At 36.6% G+C, this 25,973-nt stretch overlaps 1 protein-coding gene across 1 annotated transcript in view; it reads left to right on the top strand.

The window, feature by feature from the left end:
- Positions 1-573: 573 nt before the first annotated feature.
- Positions 574-25,973, top strand: part of TOX (thymocyte selection associated high mobility group box) — a 138,165-nt gene continuing 112,765 nt past the window's right edge. The window contains exons 1-2 of the mRNA XM_011359186.1: positions 574-635; positions 16,871-17,113. Of these exons, the coding sequence (XP_011357488.1) occupies positions 585-635; positions 16,871-17,113 (294 nt within the window). The 5' untranslated portion in view covers positions 574-584. The remainder of the gene's footprint in view (positions 636-16,870; positions 17,114-25,973) is intronic.

Genomic DNA, 25,973 nt, shown 5'->3' with positions numbered 1-25,973 from the left:
CATTGTTATTATCATTCTTAGCCATGAATGTAGTGGCACATGGCCTTTTTAAATGTTATTATGAAGTTAAAAATTTTAACCATAAGGCTATTGTGATGAAGCCAGTTTTAGTCTATTATCGAAACTGCATTTTCTCATTTTTGAGCGCTAAACTCAAAATGCATTGAGCTTTGCCTTAGTCTATTTTCCGTTATCTTTTTTTTTTTTTTCAGAAATTGTGCCATTCATTTAATACTTTATTACAACCAAACTGCAATATGTATACATGGTATGCAAAATGAGCCATTTTGTTTTAAAACAGATTGCAGATGAAAGGAAACCATTCATTTCTTTCTTGCTTGCTGTAATTACTAGAGCACTAATTACTCCAAATCAGTGACATCCAGGGTCAGGAAGGATGACAACAGAAACATCAAAGATGTGGCTCACTTGCTATGACAGATTTTCCGTGTTCCCGACCACGGTATTTTTTATGGCTACTGTTTCCAGTTTGATGGTGAAAAAAAAAAAAAAAAAAAACCCTGCACACAGTCAAGATCGCTGAATGTTTACTATTATTTCGTTCGCAGTTTGACGGTGAGAACATGTATATGAGCATGACAGAACCCAGCCAGGACTATGTGCCAGCCAGCCAGGTGGGTTAATTAATCTTCTCTGCCTTGTTTCAAATTGTAATTAAACAAATTCAAAGAGTTGCATTGCAAATGAGTAGCACTATCAGTAACTGCCGCAATCAGGAATAATCATAATTTATAAACAAAGCATTTAAGCCTTGTTTCCAGTTAATGAGATAGAGCTGATAAAACACGGGAGTTGGCGTTTGTTGAAAGATGCTACCTTGTTTCCCCTCCAGAACAGCAAGCAGCTGTTTTGCCAGCATGATCTTTCCTAAACAGTTGTTTTACCTTTAGGAAATAAAGTCTTTACAGGTGCAGGTTATTTGTGCTTCTGACTATAGACAAGTTAATCATTATAAGCTACACGTGTCACAAATAGCTTTAATTGTCAACTGTTGGGGCAGTTTTAAATAAAATGTTGTATTGGTAACCAAAATCGCTATATGGCTGCTTTTAGAATCTACTGGGTAGGTAGCTTACAAGCCAAAATGCATGATATGATTGAAACCTTTCAAGGGCACGTTTGTATCCATTTCACTGGAAATGGTTGACAAGGTATTTAATCATGAGAAGTGACAACAGAATTCCAATGAAAATGTAAACGGTTACATTTATAAAAGTAAATGCTTGCTGTTTATTTTCGGATACTTGAGACCGGGCCCTTTAATTCAGGGAGGGCATTTAAAGAAAAATTATAACTGCCCTAGGCTGCCAGTATAATATAATATGTAAGAACGTTGTAAGTAAAAACAAATAAATGAATGAATGAAAGTGATGGCAAGTCCGCAGGAGCATTTTGTGAGCTTGAACATATTTTTTTCTGGAAGAGTATAAAATCATGGTAGGTTGGGGCTTCATGTAGCTATGGTGGAAATTCTAACGGTACTGTAATTTTCAATGCCTACATATCTGCTCAAATAGATTTGATAACTGGGAAGGGTGAGGGCACGGGGGTTAGAAAACGTCTATTATTTTTCATGGTGGTTGTCAGTGAATTAAATGTAATGTATATGTTAGGGGTGTACTTTCTGGGGCTTTGAAATTCCTCTAAGAACAAAATGTCTTTTGCTTAACTCAAAACAGAGACAGGCCTGCCTCTCCATGAACTTTGCATTTAGAAGTCATTATGATCACTGCCTTCTCTGGCAGACATTCTAGAAACCACACTATATTGTTCAGACGAGAAGGTCATCGTTAAGTTCAAAGATCCGGACTACATTTCCTTCCATTCAATTGAGTCGATCACACTCAGAATACCTTCGGAAGGCCAAGCTTTACATTTAGAATTCTTACTGAACTCAATTCATTCAGCTAAGTAGCCTCCGAGATCCATAGGTGGTTCTGAATAGGACTGTTTGATTAAAAAATGAAAAATGTTACTATTAATTTTCTTCTAACCATCAATCCCAAAACTGTACTGACAAGTTTAGTATTACTATTAGATTAGAGCAACCCGGTACCATCTCTTTGGTGCCTTTAGGGTTTTGAAGTGTAAGGGCTAATTGAATTTGTTTGAAACAGTAGAAACACAAACTCAATAAATGATTGCTGTTATAAAGCAGCTGCTCCCTTTCAGAGAATCATTATGTCCGTCTTAAAGACTTTTGGATAACGGGTTAGAAATTCAAAGCATATACATCATAACGGCTTGGCTCCTTAGATATTTAAATTCAAGTGCAATGGATAATATTAAGCTCAGGCTAAAATTAAATAAAACAAACATTATTTTTCTTAATATTTCAGTCAGGAGTTAACTAAAAATATTTTAAGTACCAGCGATAATTTATGAAGAAGTAGAGATCCAAATACTTTGTCCTTGTAAAGGTATGTCAGGTTTGTGTGCCAGAATCAAGCTACTTTAATAAAGTAGCATATATTAAAATATTTTTAGAACGTGCTACTTTAAAAAATTACACTAATGTACGATAATACATTCTCTGGAGGGAAATAAACCACAAATTACATAAGTTGAATGGCCTTAGCTAATTTTTACACTTAACATTCCTTTTGTTTACTGTAATATAGTGTGTTCAAGAATTTATTACCTGGTATTCTTTTAGGGAATTTTAATCAATTTACCCCTTTCGGCAACCGTAAATAAGATTTTAGTTATCCTGCAGGAAAAAAAAAAGAAAAAAGTTTTGTTCCTTTTCCTACGTAACATCAAACATCTGCATAGTTTGGTAATCCAAGACAACTTGCCTCATAACATCACTCAACAATTATAATTTCTGTTCGATTTTCAAATCAGTACATGCTTTGGGACTTATAGACTAAGTTGCTAAGTAGGAACATATGGTGCACTACTGCTCCTGTGATGTTGCTGCAAGCAAATAGCATAATTCTAAACTTGAAATGATTTTTATAGAAAGCCAATGCTGGAGTGGCTCCAGAATTGGAAGTACACTGTAAAAATTAATGATATTCTTTTAGACAGTCCCAAAGGGCTCTTTGGCACTATCTACTTCATGCATTCTATACCTCTTAAGTGGATGTATACAAATCCTTAAAATTTTTTGCATATAATTTTGTAATTGATAGTCAGCTTTTAAAATGAATATACCACCCCATAATAAGCTTGACAACTATGTAATAAAAACCCATGACATTTCCACTTCTCTCTGGCTCACTCTTGGAATATTGGCTATTTTCTCCTATAATAATGAAAGCATGCTGGTCACTCAAGTACTTTAATTTAAACACCATTTAAAATTTTTCTTACTCGATGGAATTTGAACCAGGCAATGCAAGATTTCTTTGTGTGTTTCCAGACCCTGACTAAGGAGATCCATGTTACTTGGTAGCTCATGAAATTGCAGGTTCCCTCCTGTATAGTTTGTGGGAAAGTGTGAGTGGGCTAATGAAAGAAACGCTGGACTGAAGAGTAGCCAACAGTCTATCATCATTCTTACTTTATCATGTTTGATTGACCAGTGTGCCAGAGAACACGACAATAAGGCAGAGAAAATTGAGCTTCCAACCCAAGCTCAAATAGTTTTTCAGTATCTCCCAGGCCCACTCAGATTCATGTGCTATGAGATCTTTCTCTTTCCCTAAAAAACTCAAGCCCCTTTCTGCAATCCATAGTTCCTTATTTGTGACTGCACTCAAGATATAAATGTTCGTTTGAATTACATACATCAAAGGAAACAGGAGTCTGGTTTTCTTAATCAGAACTTTCAATGGCACCAAGGTTATTTATTTTTTAGTTTTGAATATGTGCCAGTGCTTGTTCTCATTCTTCCTTCTGCTGTGGCAGTTTCCAGAATATTGTTTTCCATGGCTACCTGTACATTCCAAGCTTTCCACCCACACTGGCAACATTTTTTACCAGTTCTCTGACACGTGTGCTTCACTTGGGGTGCTGTGTGAAAACGATTGAGAAGAACTGGTCTTTTTAATACAATAATCATTTGATAGGGAAAATCAAACTTTTTCTGGTGTCAGGTCATGGAGCAGCTTTGGTTACTTGATTGAACAATAGTTTCAATAAATCACTCCCTCCTTGACCTTGGCCTTTACTCCACTAAACCATTTCTTTCTGTTTGGTTTCCATCCCTCCCCCATTGCTTCCTTCATTCCTCTCCCGCTCCCTTCCTCCATTCATCTTACTTTCCTTTCTTCCTCTTTCTTTCCACAAACGGTTATCCTTTAAGCATGAACTAATTTTTCTTTTTAATCCTGAGCTTCATAGTAAACTCTAAATATTAAACGTCCTGACCTGAGATCCTATTTTAGATTATTTTCAGGTTTTGGTCAAGTTTCTCTCTCTCTGCTTCTCTTCTCTTCCCCCACTGAAATTGTCTCTTACCTGGGCCCTCAACTATCAAGATGAGAAAAAAAAAAACAATGATAAAATAGAGCAATACTATTTTTTCCTAGACTCTTACAAGTAAGCATTTGATATACGTTTTGAATATAAAAGCTGAAGAGCATCTATATATGTAGGGCAGCTCTCTCATGTGAGTTTCAGGTTTGATTTTTAAATTTGCTGAATACCTGTGTCCCTGACGGCAGCTCAGACTCCACATATCAGTTCAACAACTCGAAACTCATCACCTCCAACCTATACCCTCACCTGCTAAACTTCTCTTCTTCCTATATTACCTATAATCATTAGAGTCGATATTGCCTACCCAGTCACCCAAGGCACAGACTTGGAGTCTCCCGTACACTCGGCCTAAGTTAATCCCACATAGTGTTGATTCTACTTTTTTGCATAACTTTTGAATCTGTCTCCTCTTTTCCTTCTACATAATTACTGCCTGAGTTCTGAGCCTCATTAACTTGTCTTCTTATCTAATTTCCACCTTTTCGTTTCTCCTGTCTCTCTTCTTTCTTCACTACTTACTACCTCCATGCCTCTTTAGCGTGTGCAAGTCAGAGATATCGGAGCACATATTTGCCCCTCTGAGGCATGTAGCACACTAGACTTGGTACTGATTTCTTGTCTTGCCCACCTGATCGTGAGCTTTTAAAGGTAGGATTTGCTCTTGTTTTTCTCTGGGTCTCCCGTGCCTAGACACGTCAGAGATATGCAACATTTTTTTTTGTTGAAAGATGAGTAAATGAATTAAAATATTTTGTATACATTTTTTAATCACACTGATTCTTGAGTCTTCTACTTGCAATGATTTGCAGCCCTGCATTACAGATGTTAAACAAATCTGGCCTTTCCCATTCCATTCCAGTAACATCTCTCTGTCTGGTGTCAACAACTCAACACATTAGCGAAAAACACCAGCATTCCCACCTCATCAGAAAATCATTTCAAGTACAGGACTCAAAGCATTAATGTGATAATAAACTAGATAATAATAGGTAGTGATAATGATACTGTGCTGCTGTTTGTCTTCGGCCATACAGTGGCAGCGGAACCAAGAGGACTTTCCAAGTTCCTTTTGCATAATATTTTCTTAAATCTATTAGAATTACAATGTTTTTAGGCTTTCAAACATATTAATAACTATATCTGTATTTTAAATTACATGGTCTTCTAATGAGAGAGTTCTCTAGGTTGAAATGTAAATAAAGTATATAACAAATGGGCCTAGAGAGTATATTTTTAAGAAAGTCGTTAAAAAAAATTTTTTTGACTATGGACCATAAAATTTCCATGATCATGACATAAATTTGAACTATAAATTAGATCAATTACTTTCAGATTGGTTCTTTTTGGCAGAAATTTCAGGAGTAAAGTCAACTTGACTTTTTGACTATCGACCCAATAAAAGCTGCCATGCTCTGAGTAATCTAGTTAGTCCAACAAAGTCTGGCATCTTAACAAGCTCAAACTAGTTACTCAAACCAGTCTTCAGTGTAACATTCAAATGATTACTCTGCGCAGTCCCGGAGGTATTCATTACAGACAAAATTGCTCTTGTTGCCTTGCATACAAGCTGAGTTTTCAATGGGAAATGAAAGGATGCCTGGAAAAATAGGCCACCTAATTAAGTTAAACTACTCTAGCATTTGGCTTGACATCTTCATTACTCAAAATTAAAAAGATGCTTCACTTGAGCACACAAGTTACTATTGTTTATGTTGTTTTCTTCCTAAATTGGCTTCTTACATGGAAGTCTGTTTTTCAGAATTATATCTTGAAATAGCTCACATATTTCTTACGGTTTATAAAAATGTCTTAATGGCTGTATGGATACTGAATACGGGTACCATACAAATATATATCTTAGCACTCCCAATAGTCAAACACATATCAGTCTTTCTGCATATTTTCTTGATTATTTACATTATCGGCGTGGTTGAACTTTAGATGTTTACCCATTCAGTCTTTATTATTTAGTATTTTTTTAGTTAGGTATTGACTATTAGCTATAAATGATCATTTACATGAGAAATGTGAATTCCTCAAAAAAAATTAAGTAGACCATGAAATTTAAACTGAAATTCATTTGTCCAGTAGAAGTGTTTTATATCAACCTCTCTAACGGAGCTATTTCGGGAACATTTTAAAACATAAACACATGTAGAGCACACCATCTACTGATTGCCAGTTCCTACTCATTGACACTAATGAGGCTGCTGACAGGTTAAATGTTGTGTATCATATACATTTCCAAGCTGTGGGATTTGTGAATATAAGACTCATTTTTTATTTCAGAAAATGAATGTTTGTTGCTGAGTATGCTTGAAAATTTTATTATAATCGTCTAATAGTATGTTTTTCAAGCATTGGGGAAATGAATTTCAGTGATAAAAATTATGAAGATATCTGAATGGAATAGCATGGTGGTAAAAACAGATTCTCAAAACATCAAGCTCCATTTGGAGGGTCGTTAGCTCAGAGGGCAGCTTTAGACACTGCAAAGAGCTGTCATGGATCTAGTACACAGCCCACCAGTTATATGCAGTTACACGTGACACATTTTGAAAATGGCTTGCTCAATTATATTTTGAAGATTTTTTACTTTAGCACATGAACAAGTATGAAAAACTAAAGGATCCTTCCTGTTACATTTTGCCATGTATAACATACTAGATTTTTTCTTACGCTTATTATAATAAACCTGTCACTAACAAATGTCTACAAAATAAATACCATATTTCAGGTCAGAGTAGTAATATGTTGAATGATGTCACCTGTCTGTGAAAGTTTCATTTCCAAGACACTTAAAGATTGTACTAAACAAACTCTAAAATTTTAGTATGCCAATATATCAAATAGAAGTGATTTGGCCTATTTTTAGTATAAGAACACTGAGGCTTGGAAACGCTGAGGTGGTTTTCCACCCACCATTATCTCTTCTAAGACCTCCTTCTTCATATCCTCATCTGCCACCCCAAACATCTTTAAACAACTGTCAAGTTTCCCTTTGCAGTCACAGTTCCTTGCTTTGGGAGCAGATTTAGCTAGACTCCCCAGAAACACAAAGACGATTTCAGTTTAATCTTCATCTATATCCATACATTTTTTTTCTCCTGTCTTTTTTCTGATCTATGCAGTTTGGATATAAAATTTATAACTATAATTCTAATAGTTTGAAAGTAATTGGTGGCTGTCTTGGAAAATGTTCTCCATACATTCTTTGCTCTTTATAAATTATGAAAATTGATCTTTTTGCTAGCAGTGTCTAACAAGGAACTTCTGAGTTCCAGCCTCACATTATACAAATGGAATAGCTTGGTATGAAACTCACAAGGGCTTTCACGGTCACAATTTGAGACCAGTAATGAAGGCCTTTTTGTGTGTGACCGGGCCTCCCAGCATCGCAGGAGAAGGCCCTCCCTCAAGAATTGCTTAAGCCTACTGTGCGTTGTTATTTCCTGAACTCACAAAGTGGACGGGCCTTGAAGGAATAGGGGTTGGGGACAGGCAATAGGATTGAGGGGATGGGGCAGGGCCAGCAGCTTTGCATAGAATTCACCTTTAGGGACACCCTGAACTCATCCGTACTGAGTACAATGCCATTTCTTTCTTATGCTCTGACTTCAGTTAAATTTCTTCCTCGTCAACATGATAGTAAGTTTCAATAGGAAGCTTCTGTTCCACTGAAAATTTAGGTTAGCACTCCCCTACCCACATCTGGTGAACGAATTAGATCCATAATAATAATAAGAGCTGTCAGTTGGCAGCTACCTGTGTCTGGTAAGGAACTAAGCAAAGACTTTGCATACATTATCTCACTTAATCCTTACAGTAATTCAGCAAGGATGAGAGCGGTAGAGTGATTGGCCAAACATCAAAAATTGCAGATAGAGCTCGGATTCTGTCTTGGGAAGGCCTGACGCCCAAATCAGACTCTGTCCTTTGTCAGCTAGACTTCATTTTATTTTAGAACTTTAAAGTCAAAAGTCGACGTACTAACAACCTCAGTGCTTGTTAGAATTGAGGTGACTGCAGTGCATTATGTGTGTGGAAATACCCTGAAGACATTAGATTGAACCAAATGAAATCGCAGATATTTAAGCATCTTTTACCTACAAAAGCAGCGATTTTATTTCTGTTCAAACACAGACAAAAGCTGTACCGGGTGAAGTGTTCGTTTGCGATCTTTGGCTTCCGTTCAGAGCTATGATTCTTTCCTTTTTCCAGCCTTTGCCATCACTGCCGTCCCGTTTCCTCCGTATTCACACTTCTTTTCTTGTCCAGGTCCGGGACTCTTTTCCCACCCTTGGCACTTTTCCTTTTCTCCTCCAGAAGGTGAACAAATATGGGAGGTCTTTTTATAGAAGGCTGCCCACCCTTCCTACTGCTCTACCCCAGGGATCCCACCGCTGGATAAATGAAGGATGAGGTGTTTTATCTTCATCAAAGTGAGGAAATTGTCTTCAATTGTTTAATTTTTTTCCTTCCACGTTCCCATCTTTGGCTCCTCTTCAGTGTAAGCTTTCTTTGTAGCAAAGACTTTGGGGAGTGAGATGATCCTCAAATATCTAGGGATCCACTTGTGATTGTTTCCTAGTAAGTGATTTCCTGGGGTGGTGGTGGGGAGGGGGAAGAGGAAGAATTGTATGTCAGAGTATGATGTGTAGAAACAGGGGCCTCTCTTTCCTTTTTCTGGTCCCGTTGATTGAGGGAGGAGCCAAACTAAGAGCCCAGGCCATCTGCTTAGCTCTGCTCTGCTAATCTGATATCTTTGTAAAGAATGTGAATTTACGTACCCAACATTTACTGATTTCTACACAGCAGGCAAAAATGAAAAGGATGGCCACATGTACATGTAGCACGTGTTTTTAAGTTTACGTATAAAATATGTACCTATAAAAATAGGCCGACAGTGAATGTTCAGCTCTGCACTGGCTGTCTGCATATAATATAGCAAATAGAACCTGATCATAAGCAAAAATCAACTTAACTCAGATTTTTTAAAAAATTATTAAAGCTCAAAGGCCTTACATATTTTTAAATGTTGTTTTAAAACCCAATGCATTGCATTCCATTAATAAATGTAAAAAAAATAAAAAATCTTTGGAATAATGCTATGGGTTTCCCCTCTGCCCAATTAGTTCTCCAAATACAAGCAAATCATTTAACCTCTTTGGACCTCACTTTTCTCATCTGTAAAGTGGGGACATTGTTTCTGAGGTCTTCTCTGGAGCAAATAGTCTGTGATTCCATTTGAGCATAAATATAGAATTCTAGAACATTATCTTAAAGAAAAATATACGTAAGGCTATTTAGCACAGTGTGCTTTGTAACAGAGAGAAATCAGAAACACCCTAAATATTTGATAATAGAGAACAAATAGAATAAATTATAGAATGTGCACAATTATGTTATGTGCAGCCACTTAGACAATAATGTAGATGCTGTTTATTGGCATGGAAAATTATTCACGATCCATTTTAACTGACCAGATTACATTATATGATAGAATAACAGTAACAATGTAATAATATTTATTGATTCTATTATGAGCCAGTATATTATTCAAATTATTTACATTCCCTCATTTAATCCTGATCTACCCTTAATGAATTGAATACTATTATCTTTCCTATTTTACAGATTTGGGAACTGAGGCTTCAAGGAATTAAATAACTATATTTACTAAGAGATGACTTGAGATTTGAACGTAGCATTTTTAGCTCCAAAATCAGAACTCTAGAATCTCACTTTTGTTATTAAAAACAAAAATAGAAGCCCAAAACAAAGTAGCAAATACAGATTACAAAAATCTTGAAAGATACACATTTCAATAGTGTGGTAGGGGTTTTTGTTCGTTTGTTTGTTTTTGTTTTTCCTGCATAGTTGGATTAAGAGGGGTTTTTTTTGTTTTGTTTTGTTTTTCATATCTTTCTTTTTCTGATTAACATGAATTATTTATAAAATGAAGCCAAAAATGTAGAAGTAAATCTCAGGATATATGAACTCAATGTAAGAAATGAAAACGTCTAGAAAACTAAAAAAGTGTACACTGCGTTTGTACACAAAATTGTATACTGAACAATTACATTGAAATGTTTTAATGAACCCCCTTAAACACTGAATATGGAATGCTGACCCCTTACCTGAACAACATCTGTAGTCCCCCCTACTAGGGTTTCAGAAGTAGCCCCTGCACTTCAATCTACTCTCCTGAATTATCCGCGTGTGGGTTGTGGGTTATGGAAGGGAGGGAGTAGATTATTTGTTTTTCAGAAGCTTATTTGTTTGTTTGTTTGTTTTTAGCCAAAGAGGTGGTCCTCATGACAACTGCACACAATACTTGGTTTTAAGATGCCCCTTAAAAATAGAGCTCAGAGACTCATGTAGATCTCCAAACAATCTGAGAAGAAACAAACCTCTTCCCTATTTCAGTATCAGTAATTATGGCAGGAGAAATGCCTATATATAAATGCAAGGACTTTTCTGAAGCCCCTAGAGAGGTGGCCCTGGCACCAGCATGATTCACAGAGAGTGGTAGACTACCCTGCCCCACCTACCCCTGATGTGAGAGTGTTTGGCTCACAGCCCCACTACCCCTGAATACTTAAAGCTTCAGCCTAGTAGTCCTACCTCACAGGTCCAAGCTCACCCAGGCTTGGCCCTAGGAAGAGCCAGTGTCAGATATGCTCTGGGGTGACTTCAAGGCAACCCTGTTGTTAGGTCTCATTCAGGCCTAGCTCACTGGTTTTTCAATTATAGAAAGCCTATCCTATCCAATAAAAACAAGACCCAGTAGATGCTTGCACTGAGCCCAGTACCCTAAAGTGTGTTTTCATTGGTGGGACCAATCTTGCCCTTGAAGTTTTTTTAGAGATTAAAGACCTGACCTTGCTGTTGAACCTCCTTGATGTATTACCTGGATGTGCTCATTTGTCAATTTTCTGGTCCTCCCTTGATCACTTATTGCATCATGGTAGAAGTGTCTGATCTTCAGGTTCCGTATCAGGGTAAATCTGCTTATAACAATCCCTTCTTCATCCCAGCTTCAAATAATTTCTCTTTCATTTACACTCTGATATTACTAAGCCTGACACTTTAAACATGTCCTTTCTTGGGAGTCTAAGTGTTTATATCTCTTCTGATTCACTTCCTTTATAATCCTTTCTATCTCAAATCACACTTTGCAGGATGTCTTACACATAGTAGGTACACAACAAATGCCACTGGCGAATGAGGTACTCATTGTCTTTACTCAACACAAGCTACAAAAATTAATGAGCAAAAATAAAATAAATGTACTTTCTACCAAAAACTACATTTCGATAACTGTTGCTTGAAAAATTAGTACGTTGTATGTTTTTAAATGAAGATGATTTATTGCTATTGTCTAACATGTGAAAAAAGACAAAAAAAATTGTTTGCAGGATCATTGGCTTGAGCACTTCAATGGCACTGTTGGACAGTTCTTACTGAGTGTTAAGATGATTTATGTAACAGACCGAAGCTTTCCACAGTAATGCATTACAGTCTCAAGCTATCAACCCTTGTTCATGCAGAGACAAAAGAATCTGAGAAATACCTACTTCTGAAGGTCTTCTTGAAAGAAATAAGAGATAATGTTGATGCTGCTTAAACTCTTTTGAGAGAAATCACCATTATATACAATATCTTAACTTCTGAAAACATACAGAGGAAGTTTATTATTTTTCTAATGAACTCAGTTTACTTTGATTTCTGTTCAGTTATTTAAATCACGCAACAAGAATTTTCAATAATAGAAGATGAAACATGTTTAAACATTGGTATTTTTCTATGAAGAATTTTCAGGAATTATGTTACAGATTAAAAATTAAGGCATTCTGTATACATTTGATGGCAGTTCTATTTATTTATCTTTCAAATAAAGAGCTATAAGAGGAACATATTTTACAATGTTATAACCATAGCCATATTTTTAGTGTATGCATGATTGCATGAAGCCATCACATAATTTAGAGATATGTACAAGATGATATTTTTTTTTGAATTCTTCTGAGTTATGGGACTTCTTGTCACCAAAGATTGAGTGTTCTGCATAATGATTGCAATATGTGGACAGCGACCCACAGTTGCAAGGCTCCTCTGATGGAGAAACTAGATTTCAAAAAGAGAAGAAAAAGCAAAGACCAGATTTCCCATTGTTTGTTCCTGGTCAGCATATTTTAACACTCTATCTAGACAGTATGAAAACATGAATTCTCTATAGTTCAAAAAAAAAAAAAAATCAGCCTAATTAACATCCCACTTCCAGATGTAACAGTGTAGAATAAGAATAAAAAATAAGAGCAAGCTGTAGGAAAAGTAAATGTGGAATGCAGAAGGAGAAAATAATGTAAACAGGATGCCCTGATCATGGAATATGTAAAACGATATGATTATAAAGGAATGTGAGTATGTAATTAAAAAGACAGGGAGTGAAATCTTCCAGAAATCAGGTGAGGAATTCGCTTTCCTTTTTCACTGAAGTGAGGAGGCTGGAGAAGGTTGGACCTGGAGAAGGACAATGGCTTTAGTCAAATGGCTGGAAAAGTTTGCAAACAGATCAAATCAAAACAGATCGCGAGGATTCTCTGTTACTTTCCTAACCCAGTCTCTTGATTCCAGTCTGAAAAACAATCCGTCTGATTAGCAATGTGATCTCCTTGCCAAGAATTTCCCAGAGAAGATGCCTTCCTATGGACATAGACAGTATGTTAGAAACTGTAGATTTTGTTGCAAAGTTTTTCCTGGGTCAGTAGGAGTGGACCTGTCAGGAGCTCATCAGCCTGTTGCAGGTCTGCCAGCAGAGTTCTCGGAAAAAGAAGAGTTGTGGCACTTTGCACGTGAAGCCATTTTTATCTGAGCTCTTTAGATCCTTCTATTCACCATTTTCCACTACCTTTTCGTTCTTTCATTTTGAAAATAGAATTTAATCCCTTTAAAATAAAGGAGAAACTTTATCTTAGCTACTTATGGGGAGCAATTAAATGAATATATTATGTACGGATGGGGCTACACTTTGCTTCAGTATGAGATCTGATCAGTGGCAAGTATACTGAAATGCCTTTATTGTCTAAATTCTCTCACTTTCTCTCTCCATCCATAGTTGTTTGTTTTCTTAGACATGACCCAATCCATAGCATGTATAAGCCCATTTAACCATTTATCGAGAGCTTTCTTTGTGGCAGACGTATATTATTAGGCTCTTTACCTAGCTTATGTTTTTGTTTTCATTGCACATAAGAATCTCATTAGGCAGATTTTGAAACTGAAGTTCACCAGGAGTAAGAAACTTACTCCAGAATTTACACTAATAAATGCTTCAGAAAACCTGGATTTACACTAAAACCTGGATTTACACCAGAATTTACACTAATAAATGCTTCAGAAAACCTGGGCTCCAAAGTCTCAATTCTTTCCAACATGCTCTGTGGCCATTGTTATCAGTCACTAAGGAATAATTTTGAGTCTTCTCAACCAGACCAAAATCTATATCCTTCTCATCAGAGAAAAGTATAGCACTTCATGGGCTAAAATACAAATTCCAGTGGTAAGGTTTTAAGAAAATTACTTGAAATAGTCACTGAATCTATTATTTAGGACAATAAAATTACTCTCTTGAGGATGATGATACTATATTTTGAAATTACTACTTTAATGCTTCCACAGTCCTCTTATGGCCCTGAGAAGTTCATATATAGTAGAATTAGCCAAGTATTGTGATTGTACAGCCAACTGTAACTCACATTCCATGACCCTTGGCTCCTGCTTCCTGGACACACAGGGATGCACAGTGTATGGCATATCCCAGCACCAGCAATATGACGAGACTCTCCTGTGTCAAGGACCAGTGAGTAGCTTAAGATCAAGGAGAATCTGATTATGTAGCAATAATATAATATAATATAATTTGAATCATATGAACCCTGCAGATTGGCTATGGTTTAGAGCAAATCACTTTGCATGCTTCTTTATTTCCAATTTACTTCTCTTTAACATGGTGAAGATCCAAGATAAAATTAAAAGTATTGGCTTGAATTCCATACCACTATCCCTAAATACTTTCTCTCCATTTGTATAGATGGCTACCATGGACTTTTATTATTCCTTGGGGAGAAGGGAAGCTGCATGGCTCAGACTCCTGGAAAATGTCTGGGCAGGGTGAAAGGCACTATACAGGTTGATAAGAGAAGGTCCATATCTGTTCTCCAGCATCCGACACTGGAACCCAGCCCCACAGGTCCTCCAAGGGTATGGGATTGACTCCTCAGTGGTTACTCATTCAGATTTAAAAATCCCATAGTTCTGAGTAAATATTTTATTTTAATGGGGTGAGCACTGGGGTGGAATTTTGGACAAGGAAGGACCTGATATTAATGTTAATACTAATTCTTAAATTATGAAATTTTGTTCATCTGAAACAGTTGGGTATTGGCAACTTTGTATCATTCCACCTAATAAAATAGTAGCAACTAAAGTACTTACATAAGTATCACAGCAATAAAAATGCCTTCCTCCTTCATATATTCATCCCTCATATGTACGGAGCTGATTGTTTATCAGGCGAGTGCAGGTATTTAACTTCTGAGTTTCAATATTCCCTTCAGGAAATCAGGGTAATAATAGCTACACAAAGGATTATTGTAAGGATTAAATTAAGACACATAGTCAAAGGAGTCAATATAGCGCTTTATATAAAATCAACATTAATAAACATGCTTCCTCTCTCTCCCACGTCCCTACTTCACTGAAGGTCTAAAATATATGAAACAAGTGAGAATTTAATCAAACTTTAATTTTGACACTGAGCAGTAATATATTTTTCACACAAGAGATATATACTGTAAGCAGTAAAATTTGGTAACTGGTGATTGAACTTTTAGGGCTGGTGATTTTTTTTTTTAGCAGAACTTTAGATATTTAAGAAAAATGATCTGCAGATTAAGCAAATCTTTCCTTCATACATCCTCAGTCTCTAACCCACACGTGCCTCTGTGTGACCAGGTCTGAATTCCAGATGTTCCAAGTAGCTCTTCATTTCATCATGTCTTCTGACAGCACCTAAACAAATATATTCAAAAGCTGTACAACATTTAGCAAGTGCAACTTGAAGATTTTCTTTCTGTTAGACAAATAGACGCCATCTGGAAAAAATAACCCCAGGCGCTTGGACTCAGGAGCATGAAGCTTATTGGCTGAACACCCAATGAATACCTTACACTACTTTTTTTGGCTCTTACCCTCTGCCTGCTCATTTCACATCTTGCACACTTCAGCAGGCGCTGTGCTGTTAGACAAGTGAGTCCTTGTTACCCACGCACTCAAACGCTACGAAGACTCGCTTAATTTAAAAGACAGGCTTTGCGAGAATTATCTGGACAAAAATTGCTTCCTTTCATAGTAGGATACCTGCTCTGTAAAGGAGAGCTAAAGGTCTCACTGTGTCTTGATATTAATTGATAACAATATTTTTTTTATTTGGTTCCTCTTTATATTTTCAATGTTTACTATGTTCTGTTTTTAAACAGGAGTTTTCTCATATAATCTTTCCTTCCTTCTTCGTTCTTTCCCTTCTTCTTTTATCTAAAGCTACTTTCTAAAAGAAAACATCCCACATGTGTTATTTATTTCACTGATTGACTTTTATTCCTGAATTAGCATTGTAATAATATTAATGTGATTTTGCCTTTCAAAATTGGCTGAACTGAATTGAAATGACTATAATATTTATTAAATCTGTGTATTAATTTTTAGGAGACTCAAATAAATGAGAATAATCAGAAATCAAGAAAGCGATCTTCAGTTTTATTTTGATGGTATAATCTTTGCAATAGAAATAGCTTTTATGGCCTTTTTTTCATATATCGGATTTTCTCTGCAACCACACTTATGCAACATGCTTGTTATTTCTTTATTAATTACTTTTTTTTTGTGTCAGTTTTGAGCATGTAGGTTTTCAAAACCCAAAAGCAAATTACCCTACAAGTTCTGGAATTCATTTTATTGCATCTCAAGATCGGAGCGATAGGGAGTCCTATGAAACATGTTTGATCAAACATTAATTTTATAAATTGCCTTCCTTCTCTACAATTCTTATGAAAAACATATTCAGCTAGATTAAAACTCTGGAAAATTTTAATGGGACTTTTGAAATCTGTTTGAGTTCAGCTTCTTGGAAAAATAAAACTGCCTATGGAAGCACTCTTTGTATGAGAAGTGGGTATGCCTGGGAGGCAATTTTCTTCCGTGCATCATAGTGAAATTGCAGCAGGATAATCTAAGTGTTTGAAATGCCTTTTCCAAGTCCATAATGCTGCTTGTAATAATATCTGAAGGGGTCATGGGTGTTTGTTCGCGATGGAGAAGGCGATGATAATTTGCACTAATATCACTCTCGTTTTTGCAGTCCTACCCTGGGCCCAGCCTGGAAAGTGAAGACTTCAACATTCCACCAATCACTCCTCCATCCCTCCCCGACCATTCACTGGTGCACCTGAACGAGGTCGAAACCGGTTACCACTCCCTGTGTCACCCAATGAACCATAACGGCCTGCTCCCATTTCATCCACAAAACATGGACCTACCTGAAATCACCGTCTCCAATATGCTGGGACAGGATGGGGCACTGCTTACGAACTCCATTTCCGTGGTAAGAATCTGCTTGCCCATTTGTGTTGAATTGTAATAATGTGGCATTATGAGACTAGGCATAAGACTAGGCATAAGACTAGGCATAAGTTTTTAGCTATGGAAAATGTTCTCCCTGTGTCCCGTAAAATCCCAAAGCAACTTTTCATTTTATATTTAAGTCTAGGTAAAGTCAATTAATTACATGTTTGATCACTCATATTTATAACCCAAAGTACTAAATACTGTTTGACACTGACCGTCCTCTCATAAAGTCAAACTATCTTACTAGCTATCAGATAAAAAATTATCATAAATAGTGCCACTTTTCATCTAATATAGGTAGGGTTCCTCCCTGCAAAGCAAGACCCCCACATCTTCTGAACAGGAACCACTATTAAACTTGGTTTCTGCTCCATTTGCCATCTCAAATTCCACAAACTTACATCATAGAAAAGCAAGTAAACACTTTTCATTTTTATTTTGGATGCTGATGATCAAAATTTATCTCCATTGATGTGCTTCAGTCTCTTGGACCTGTTATCGCTCAGAACCTTCTAATGTTCTACACTTCTCAAATTTAGTGTGGGTGTATCACCAAGAAAACCAGCAAGTATTAAATTCCCAGTCTCTACCCAGAGAGTCCAGGACTCTGTATTTTTAATGAGCAACCCATGCTTGAGAAACAGTGACTTATCATAAAATCTTTCCTTCTGATTTTTATGTCATCTAAAAACTTAATTTCTCTGTCTACATCTCAAGTAGTAAAAAATATTTTCAGTAGTATATGGCTAAGAGCAGAGCTTTTTACCTTGTCATAAAACTCTCTCCCAGGTTAACAGTGACTGTGAATTAGCACTCTTTGGTTTCCATTGTTCAATCATTTAACAGTCCACCTAACTTTATTGTCATTTTTGTAAGCCACGGAAGAGTGTTGGCATGTTCACAATTAACAAATTGATTAAATTATTTGTATTATGTTGGTTCTGATAGGAAAGCATTTCATATTATCCCTTATCTAAGTTATTTGGGGATGTATCTCTAACTTGAATGACAAGAAGGTATTTCTGCTAATCGTGGACATAAAGTGGGGGTTGGGGAGGAGAGTCAAAAGAAACCCCACAGCTTTTAGTGAGTGAATCCCAGAACCTAAGCCATGAAACTGTATAGGTTCTCTTAAGAACTGGCAGCTAGCTGGGCGGCCAAGAGGGGAGAACTCGTTCTCAGTACTAACAGTGGCAGAAAACTCAGCACTGTTGCCCCAGTATTTTATGTTATATTCCACCTGTATAGATTTATCCTGAATATTACTTCTGACTTCAAAAAACATAAAATGAATTTTTTAACAAATAAACTAAATGTGCGAATCTGAATAATGCACTTGAAAGTTGTTACCTTAAAAAAACACAGCCTATTCTTCTTGAGGGCTAAGACTTCAGACCCAGTTATGAAACAATGAGGCATTAAGGTCATGACTTTATAGACAGCCCCATTCACTAAGAAGAAGAGGAAGAGGACGTACAGTGTATAAAATACCAGTTTTGTTCACTGTGCTTCTTCCTCATAGTATGAATGGAGTTGGGCCATAGGAAGGATAACGAGATATTCAATTATATAGTTTAAGTCTCCAAACTTTTTTGCCTTTTTAGCATTCCTATGACCATCTCAACACACCTTTCACTCTTAAAGCAATGCTTGTCCAATTTTAATAAATGTGCGTCGGGGATTTTCCCATATTTTCTATCCATGGCAATCCATTCTCAAAGGGCGCTCAGGACTCTGGACCTGGCCACTAGACCCGTGAAATTCACCATTTTCTAGACACTTCCTCCACTATGCTTTCCCCTTCACCTCTCAGGAACTTCCAATCATCTGAATTTCTTTATGCCGTTCCCCACCCAAATGACTGTCAAAAACCAAACTTTGGTATTTTTTCTTCAGCATGGAATTTACCTTGGAATTTTTGCCACTCTACATGGCAGAGGGGCCCTGATTGGCCAACACTAATAGAATGAAGCTGTAATTTGCCAGTCTTGGTTTTAGTAAGGTGAATCTAGCAGGGTTATTCATAGGATGGTGAGCCTTCCTCCCGACCTCTCAAACCACATTCAGAGATGGGCATGTACTTTGCCTATTAATAATACTGGTCCTAGCTTTTTATGTTGTAAATAAAAAGCTAGTCCAATAAATAACACAAGTCTTGGCATAGCTTTGGATAAGCTTCAGCACTACCTAAGGGAATTTTCTGTGATGGTGACTTTTCTTTTATCCATATTGTCCAGTGATAGTAGTCATTGGCTATTGAATGCTTTAAATGTGGCTAGTGTGAATGAAAGGCTAATTTTTATTTTATTACATTTTAATTACTTTATATTTAAAATAGCCACATGTATCTAGTGGCTACAACATTGGATGGCATAGGTCTAGTTAACAATATTGATTCTAACATTAAATCTATGTTAAACTCATTTTTTTAAGCCAGAGTGGTCTTGGAGAAAGCAGATATGGAGATTAAATTTATTGTTAAGAATTCTGTTTCAAGGCTTGGATCTCTGTCTGGATTCTAAGACCCAGAGTTTGATATACTCTGAAGTTGCAACAGAAATCTAACAAACTTTACTGGAGTCTACCAATTCCTTTGAGAAACAAAGAGTCTCTTCACTTTTCACTTCTTATTTTGAGCTGTCATGTATCTAGAATGCCTTTCATCTGTATGTACATTTTTTGCTTACCATGGTCTAAATGTTCAAAAGGGCTCAAATGATTGATAAGACATAGTCACTGTCCTTCAGAAGCTTATAAACTACAGAAGAAAAAAATATATGAACAGGTAGGAAACAACTAGAATGAGACATGAAGCAATTAGAAAGACCAGGCTCAATTCAGTTTTACTGGCCATGAACCCAGTAGGAATTTCTAGTTGAAAGAGATTATAGTAATCTTGTTTGGGTAGTTTATAAAACTCAGTGGAAAAGGTAGGACTGCAATCAGGGCTTGAAAGACTGTTTTGATTTAGACAAATAGAAGAGGAAAGGCATATTGGAGAGCATTTGAAAAGCATTGGAAGTTGGATGTTTTAAGTTGAGAGATTTGACCAAAGGCTTCAAAAACCAATCCAAGGACTGCAGGCTTGATATAATGGATTCTAAAAAATCATTGGCTGTTTTCTCTCAAGGCAGAAGCATTGAGAAAGCAATGTCATAGAAAAATCCTTCTGGCAACTCCCTGGCTGGAGAGCAGTGGTAAGAAACTGGAGGTGTGGAAAGTCTGAGGTCGTCACTCAGGCAAGGACTATGAAGAGATACCCAGGGTGGTGACAGTGAGAACTGAAGGATGGGCTGCTGAGTGTTTTCACGTCATTCCCAAATGTACATGAATCTAAAGATGAACAACTCTTTATATCATCATCACATTTTACATTTAAAAAGCACTGAGGGATTATCTTCTTTGAAACAAAATTTAGCACTCTAAGATACTGCCTTCACATTTCTTTGTAAAACTTGGCTAAACCTCTTTCCTGAGCAACTTGCTTATGCCTGATGTGATCACAAAATTTCACAACCAACTATTGATTGGTTTGCCGGTTGTTGAAATATATTTATGAATAGTGCACAAGTTAGGTCATCAATGCTCATATAGACAAGGAAATAATGGCCACAGAAATCAAGATATACAAGCTGCCCACCTGGAAGTGACAGTTCTCTTTTTGAGTTTTGTCAAAGTCACCTGCAATATGGGAACAACTAATGAAAGCTAACACTTGTAGATAAATAATGAACTTGCTATAAATTTTTAAATCCTCTAAGTATAAGCCACCTTAGGCAGCTTTATATACAGGCTCAACTCTTTCCAATTTTATTTTCCAAAAGCTTTTCAATGTTATTAAAGCTGAGCCTTTGGCTGTTAATGTGGCACTTGCATCTTTGTGTTAGTATTTTCACATGATGGAATTTTAGAATTTGATTAGATCACAGAGGTGAAAATATTTTAGTTCTCATTTAGGCATTATATATATTTTAGAGGTTATTGTAATGTTCAATGCATATGCATCATTATATATCATATTACTATTTTATATAATATAAGTTATATTATATAAAATAGTAATATGCATCATTATATATCATATTACTATTTTATATAATATAAGTTATATGTAATATATAATCTCTTCTGAGATTTTATTTTAAAGATAAATGTTCTTGTCTCTTATTTTCCCTGGCAACATGTGATACAGTTTCACTGACTATAGTGTTTCCTACAAATGTCTAATATATTAGAGATAAAAAATTTAGTCCATAGTTTAAAATCAATATCTGAATGAGTATTATTATCCCAATTTTACAAATGGAAAACAGAAGATCGAAGTAGCTAAATGAATTGCTCAGTGGCTCAGTCAGTAAATACCCCAGCTTCCTTATCTAAAACACAAAGATAATAATAGTTCTTATCTTATAGGGTTAAATGAAGATTTAAGAATTGCTTAGACTAGTGGTTGGCACATAGGAAATGTTATATAAGTTTTTAAATAAAATATGAAAAACAAGCTTCTATGACTCTTTTGGAGAAGTTAAAATTCATGAGAGAGATGATTTTCCAAAAGAGTTATTTATACTCTAATCCTTAATCTTCTTCACATCTGTCAAAAAAAAAAAAAAAAAAGATAGCAATAAGCCTGCTATTAACCAAAGTCTTTACCTTTTCTGAGTGTCCTCATAAACCATTGTAATTAAAACTGGCACCTTTGGGCTAGACCACCTCAGTTCAAATCCTGGCACTGCCACTTACCAGCAGTGACATTGAGCAACTTAGCCTTTCTAAGCCTCAGTTTTCTTATCCATAAATGGGTATAATAAGATATTTAATCCTAGAATGTACAGTAGTTAGTATCTGTAAAGTTGTGCCTGTCATGCAGTGGTCGCTAGGTATATTCAGTGGAAATCCCTTTCTGAGGAAAAGGTCATCAGGGTAGAATATCTAGATTGCCTTCTACAATTTACCATAAACATATGGGGGTAAAGCATCCGTATGGTGAAATTTCTTCCTTCCCAAATCTCCCCCCACATCCTTTTTGTATATTTTTGCCTGTGCCATTTTACGTGTTACTAGCCAGTCGGGACTCCTGCAGGAGCTTAGATTTCTAGCACTTTAAAATATTCCATTTTTTTAAAGTCCCTATTTTCCAAGACCAGGCTATAAAACAGGGTAGACTTTCAATTAGTATATATACTGTCGAGTAAGTGCCTATTAAATCTGATTCTCTAGGTCCAAGTTAAACAGCCATTCTTGACCCAATATGCAAAAGTTCCAATTTCTCGCAATTTCTTTGAGTTATTTTGATAGCAGGTTATTGATCAAAGAGTGGAGTCTGGTTAGAAGAGCACTGGAAAGAGAGTCTAGGAGGCCAGGCCCTGCCTGGAATAAGTGTGCGAGCCACAAGCGATTCACTGCACCCTGTCTGTAACCCTAGGTGGGGGTTAGGCTAGATGAGCGGCTCCAAATTGAACTCCTTAGAGCCAGAGGGATTCAAGAGTCAGCCAGAAGGGCATGGATCTTATTCATCTCACTCGCCCACATTTCTTATAAAAGTTCCCCTGAGCAAAGGATTCTGTTCCCACAAGAAGATCGAAAACCAAAAGAGTAGTTGCTCTCGGAGATTCTTCCCAGGGCTAGCATTTTTCTGTGATTCATTCTCTATCGACCACACAGCTGTGATCCAGAGTCACAACTCACTCAACTTGTCACCTTAGTTACTTAGTAACTTTTCCTGCCATCACTTCAACTTTCTCAGTGTTTTACCTGTGCCCCCAAAGCCTAATCAGTTATTAAAATATTTGAATCTGTTGAGCAGTACATTTCTTTTGGGTGGAAAATGTTATTCTGCCAGTAAGAGGAAAGTGACGTGGCTTTGTGAGAACGGATGGTGTTTTCATGTTTTTAAAAAGAAACTACGGAACTATTTTGGGAGAAAGGTAGAATGAGAAAATGTCTGTATTAAGTATTCATGGTTTCAGAAAAATCCTTTGATTCCGACAAACTGAAATCAAGAGCCTCTCCTTTTTCTCTGCACTCTGGTTCATTCACTGCTTTTTTAATCATGGATTGGTGGAAGGCAAAATACAACCTTGTATAAAGTCATCCAAGCCTCTCTGCCTGGCATATATGTGGCAATTGCTTGTTCTTTGTGCAGTCAACAGAAGCTCTTTCATACAAAGAAAAACCGTGCAAAGTTTTAGAATGGCCTCACAGAAAGGATTCATTTAGGACCTGGGCTTTTTGTAGAGTGTGGTTCTTAATGACACATTATAGAAAATTTACAATAAAAAAAGCAACAAAGGAGATTTCAATTTCTTTGAATGCTTCAAATTTCCAGTTCTGGAGTTTAAAATGGAAAAAAGACGTTAAAAGCAATAAAATTGGGGGGTTTATTTTTCCAGGCAACAAAAGCAAGCATAATGTATGTACTCAGATTTGTCATCATTTTTAGCATTCAGTCATGGCACACTCTGCATTCAAAGGCCACTGTACAACTGTTTTGACAGCCATCACTTCAGTAAGAGCAGGACGGACAGGACTGAAGCAGAAATGTTCTTCTGGGTCTATAGGGAGTGCTGTTACATCAAGGAAGTCAGATATATTAGAGCAGCATGAATTTCTAATACATTGCCATTATGGAAAGGACCACTGGCATATTGAATAATGTAGCTTTCAAAGCCAAGCAGAAAATGTGATTAGAGGCAATTCGATTGCTATTTTTAAAATAAATATTTTCAAAATCTTGAGATATTTTATTTCATGTAATGCACAAAGTATGTAAGAGTGGACTAGAGCTAAATATCTTTCAGGACACGAAAGAGCTGATGATGTCAGTCCCATTTAGATATGAAATAATAGAAGCATTAGTTTAAAAGGGAATGGATGTCACAGTGGTTTGTTTCTTTCTTTAAAATATAGCGGGGGGGGGGACAATAAAAAGAAATTACTTGCCCACTTTGACAGAAGAAAAAAAGATGAAGAAGAATTATTTAGCAGTATGCCACAATTCATCAAATGTTTAGCAATTACAGCCTGTTTTTTTCACAAATTATCCTTTTTTGAATATGGCAGCACATACGAGCAATATATTAAACCACTTCAGTACTGTGAATACATGGGCTGGTTTTTTGTTCTTATTTTTGACCATATATAATAAAAGTGTGTGGTTTGGGTTGGGTCTTTTTAATGTCAAATTCCTAATAAGGCCAAAAATAAGCGTTGTTTGTGGTTAGTTGTTAAGCTCCACTTAAGCTCTTTCTTTGCTCAAAACAGACTACTTTGAATGTGGCATTGATAAGTAGTTCAATGGACTTAGTATGTTAATGATTTGGGACTATCTTTTAGTGCTGTAATAAAATATTTTTTCCAAACTAGAGTTCTCCTTAATAGTGTTCAGGAAAGGAGCCAATTTAAAAATAACACTTTTCCTTTCTTGTGCCAAGTAAGAAAACTCAAGATTCACTTTGTGTATAGGGCTTGTTGTACTTTTTTATTCAACCCTGGAGTTCATATGGATGTGTGCCTCGCCCATGCACAGAAGAAGTTAAAAAGCTATAAAACCAGTTCTATAATATACTGTAAGCAAACTCTGGGAGTTATTCAATTCAGTCTCTTAATTCTAGGCAGGGGTAAACTTAAACCATTTAAGATATGTGGTTTTCTATCTAAGAGCCAAGATTCCGCAGCTTTCCTTGGTAGCCTGTTTGTGTTTAATTAACCTTGTAACATTAAGTTAAATTGCAGTAAGAGATTTAGATTTCTTCCAGGAAGTTCCTTATTAAAGTTAAACTAAAGTCTCTTACTGCAATTTCAGTCTACTTTGTCTGCCTCCGACGTCTCAATGCTTGGAGAGCAGTGGATTCGAGTATTTGACATTTATTAAGTCAATCCTGCAGTTGTGTTTTACCTGGCCCAAATAACCCCAATTCTTTTCATCTTTCCTCAAAGGTCATATTTTTCAACTTTTCAATCAAATTAACATTTTTTTTTTTTTTTTAATTTGTGATCTTAAGGAATGCTGGCCACAATGGGAGGCGGATCTCCAGATAGAGCCCGAGGTCGCAGATTAATTTCTAAATTTTTAAAATAATTCTCCTGCCCTACATGGACATTTTATGATAGGCTCTTTAATAGCATCATTGATTGCAGACATATTTAATTTTTGACCCATCGATCACTCCCACGTGCGTTCCTTGCTGTATTGGTATCCAGCCAGCAATTCCCCATCTTGTTTCTGTGTAACTCATTTCACGTCCTAAAGGCAAACATCTGGGAAGGCCATCATCATGTTATTTTTCAAAAGTCATCTTTTTTTCTGCTTAGCTATCCATTATTTAAATAGTCCTTAGCAAACAAAGAGAGAGAAGAAATATATAGTTATGTACTCATAACCGTCCTTGGACAAACAGATCCTAACCAGGCCGGTCAGTCACAGAGTCTCCAGGCCCAGTCACTAGCTATAACCTCCAAACTGTTAATAAAATGTTTCCTGAAGTGTTGAGGGGGAGTTTGGGAAAAGCAGCACAGAATCTGTACGAAAAAGAGTTGGGAGCAGGAAGAATAAACAGCAAGTAAAAACAGAAGCCCGTTCCGCAGAGAAATCGCACACCTGTGGCTCCATCTGACTCTGTGCTTCCTGTCTGTGGTCCTTCCCCTGACCCCTCTCCAACTCCCTGTTCATTGCCTACTTCTCCTCCTCACTTTGGGTCCAAAAAATATGCCATCCTCATCCCTCGACCCTAAATATTAATGATAGCACTTCATGTATCCGGCCCTGACTGAAAATCAGGCTCTGGCCAAACACCACGCCCGTCGTTCTTGCTCTCTCTCCTTCCCGCCTTCACACT

This window comes from Pteropus vampyrus, unplaced genomic scaffold (genome assembly GCF_000151845.1).
Source record: "Pteropus vampyrus isolate Shadow unplaced genomic scaffold, Pvam_2.0 Scaffold45, whole genome shotgun sequence".
Lineage (NCBI taxonomy): Eukaryota > Metazoa > Chordata > Mammalia > Chiroptera > Pteropodidae > Pteropus > Pteropus vampyrus.
This window is presented reverse-complemented; position numbering and strand designations above follow the sequence as displayed.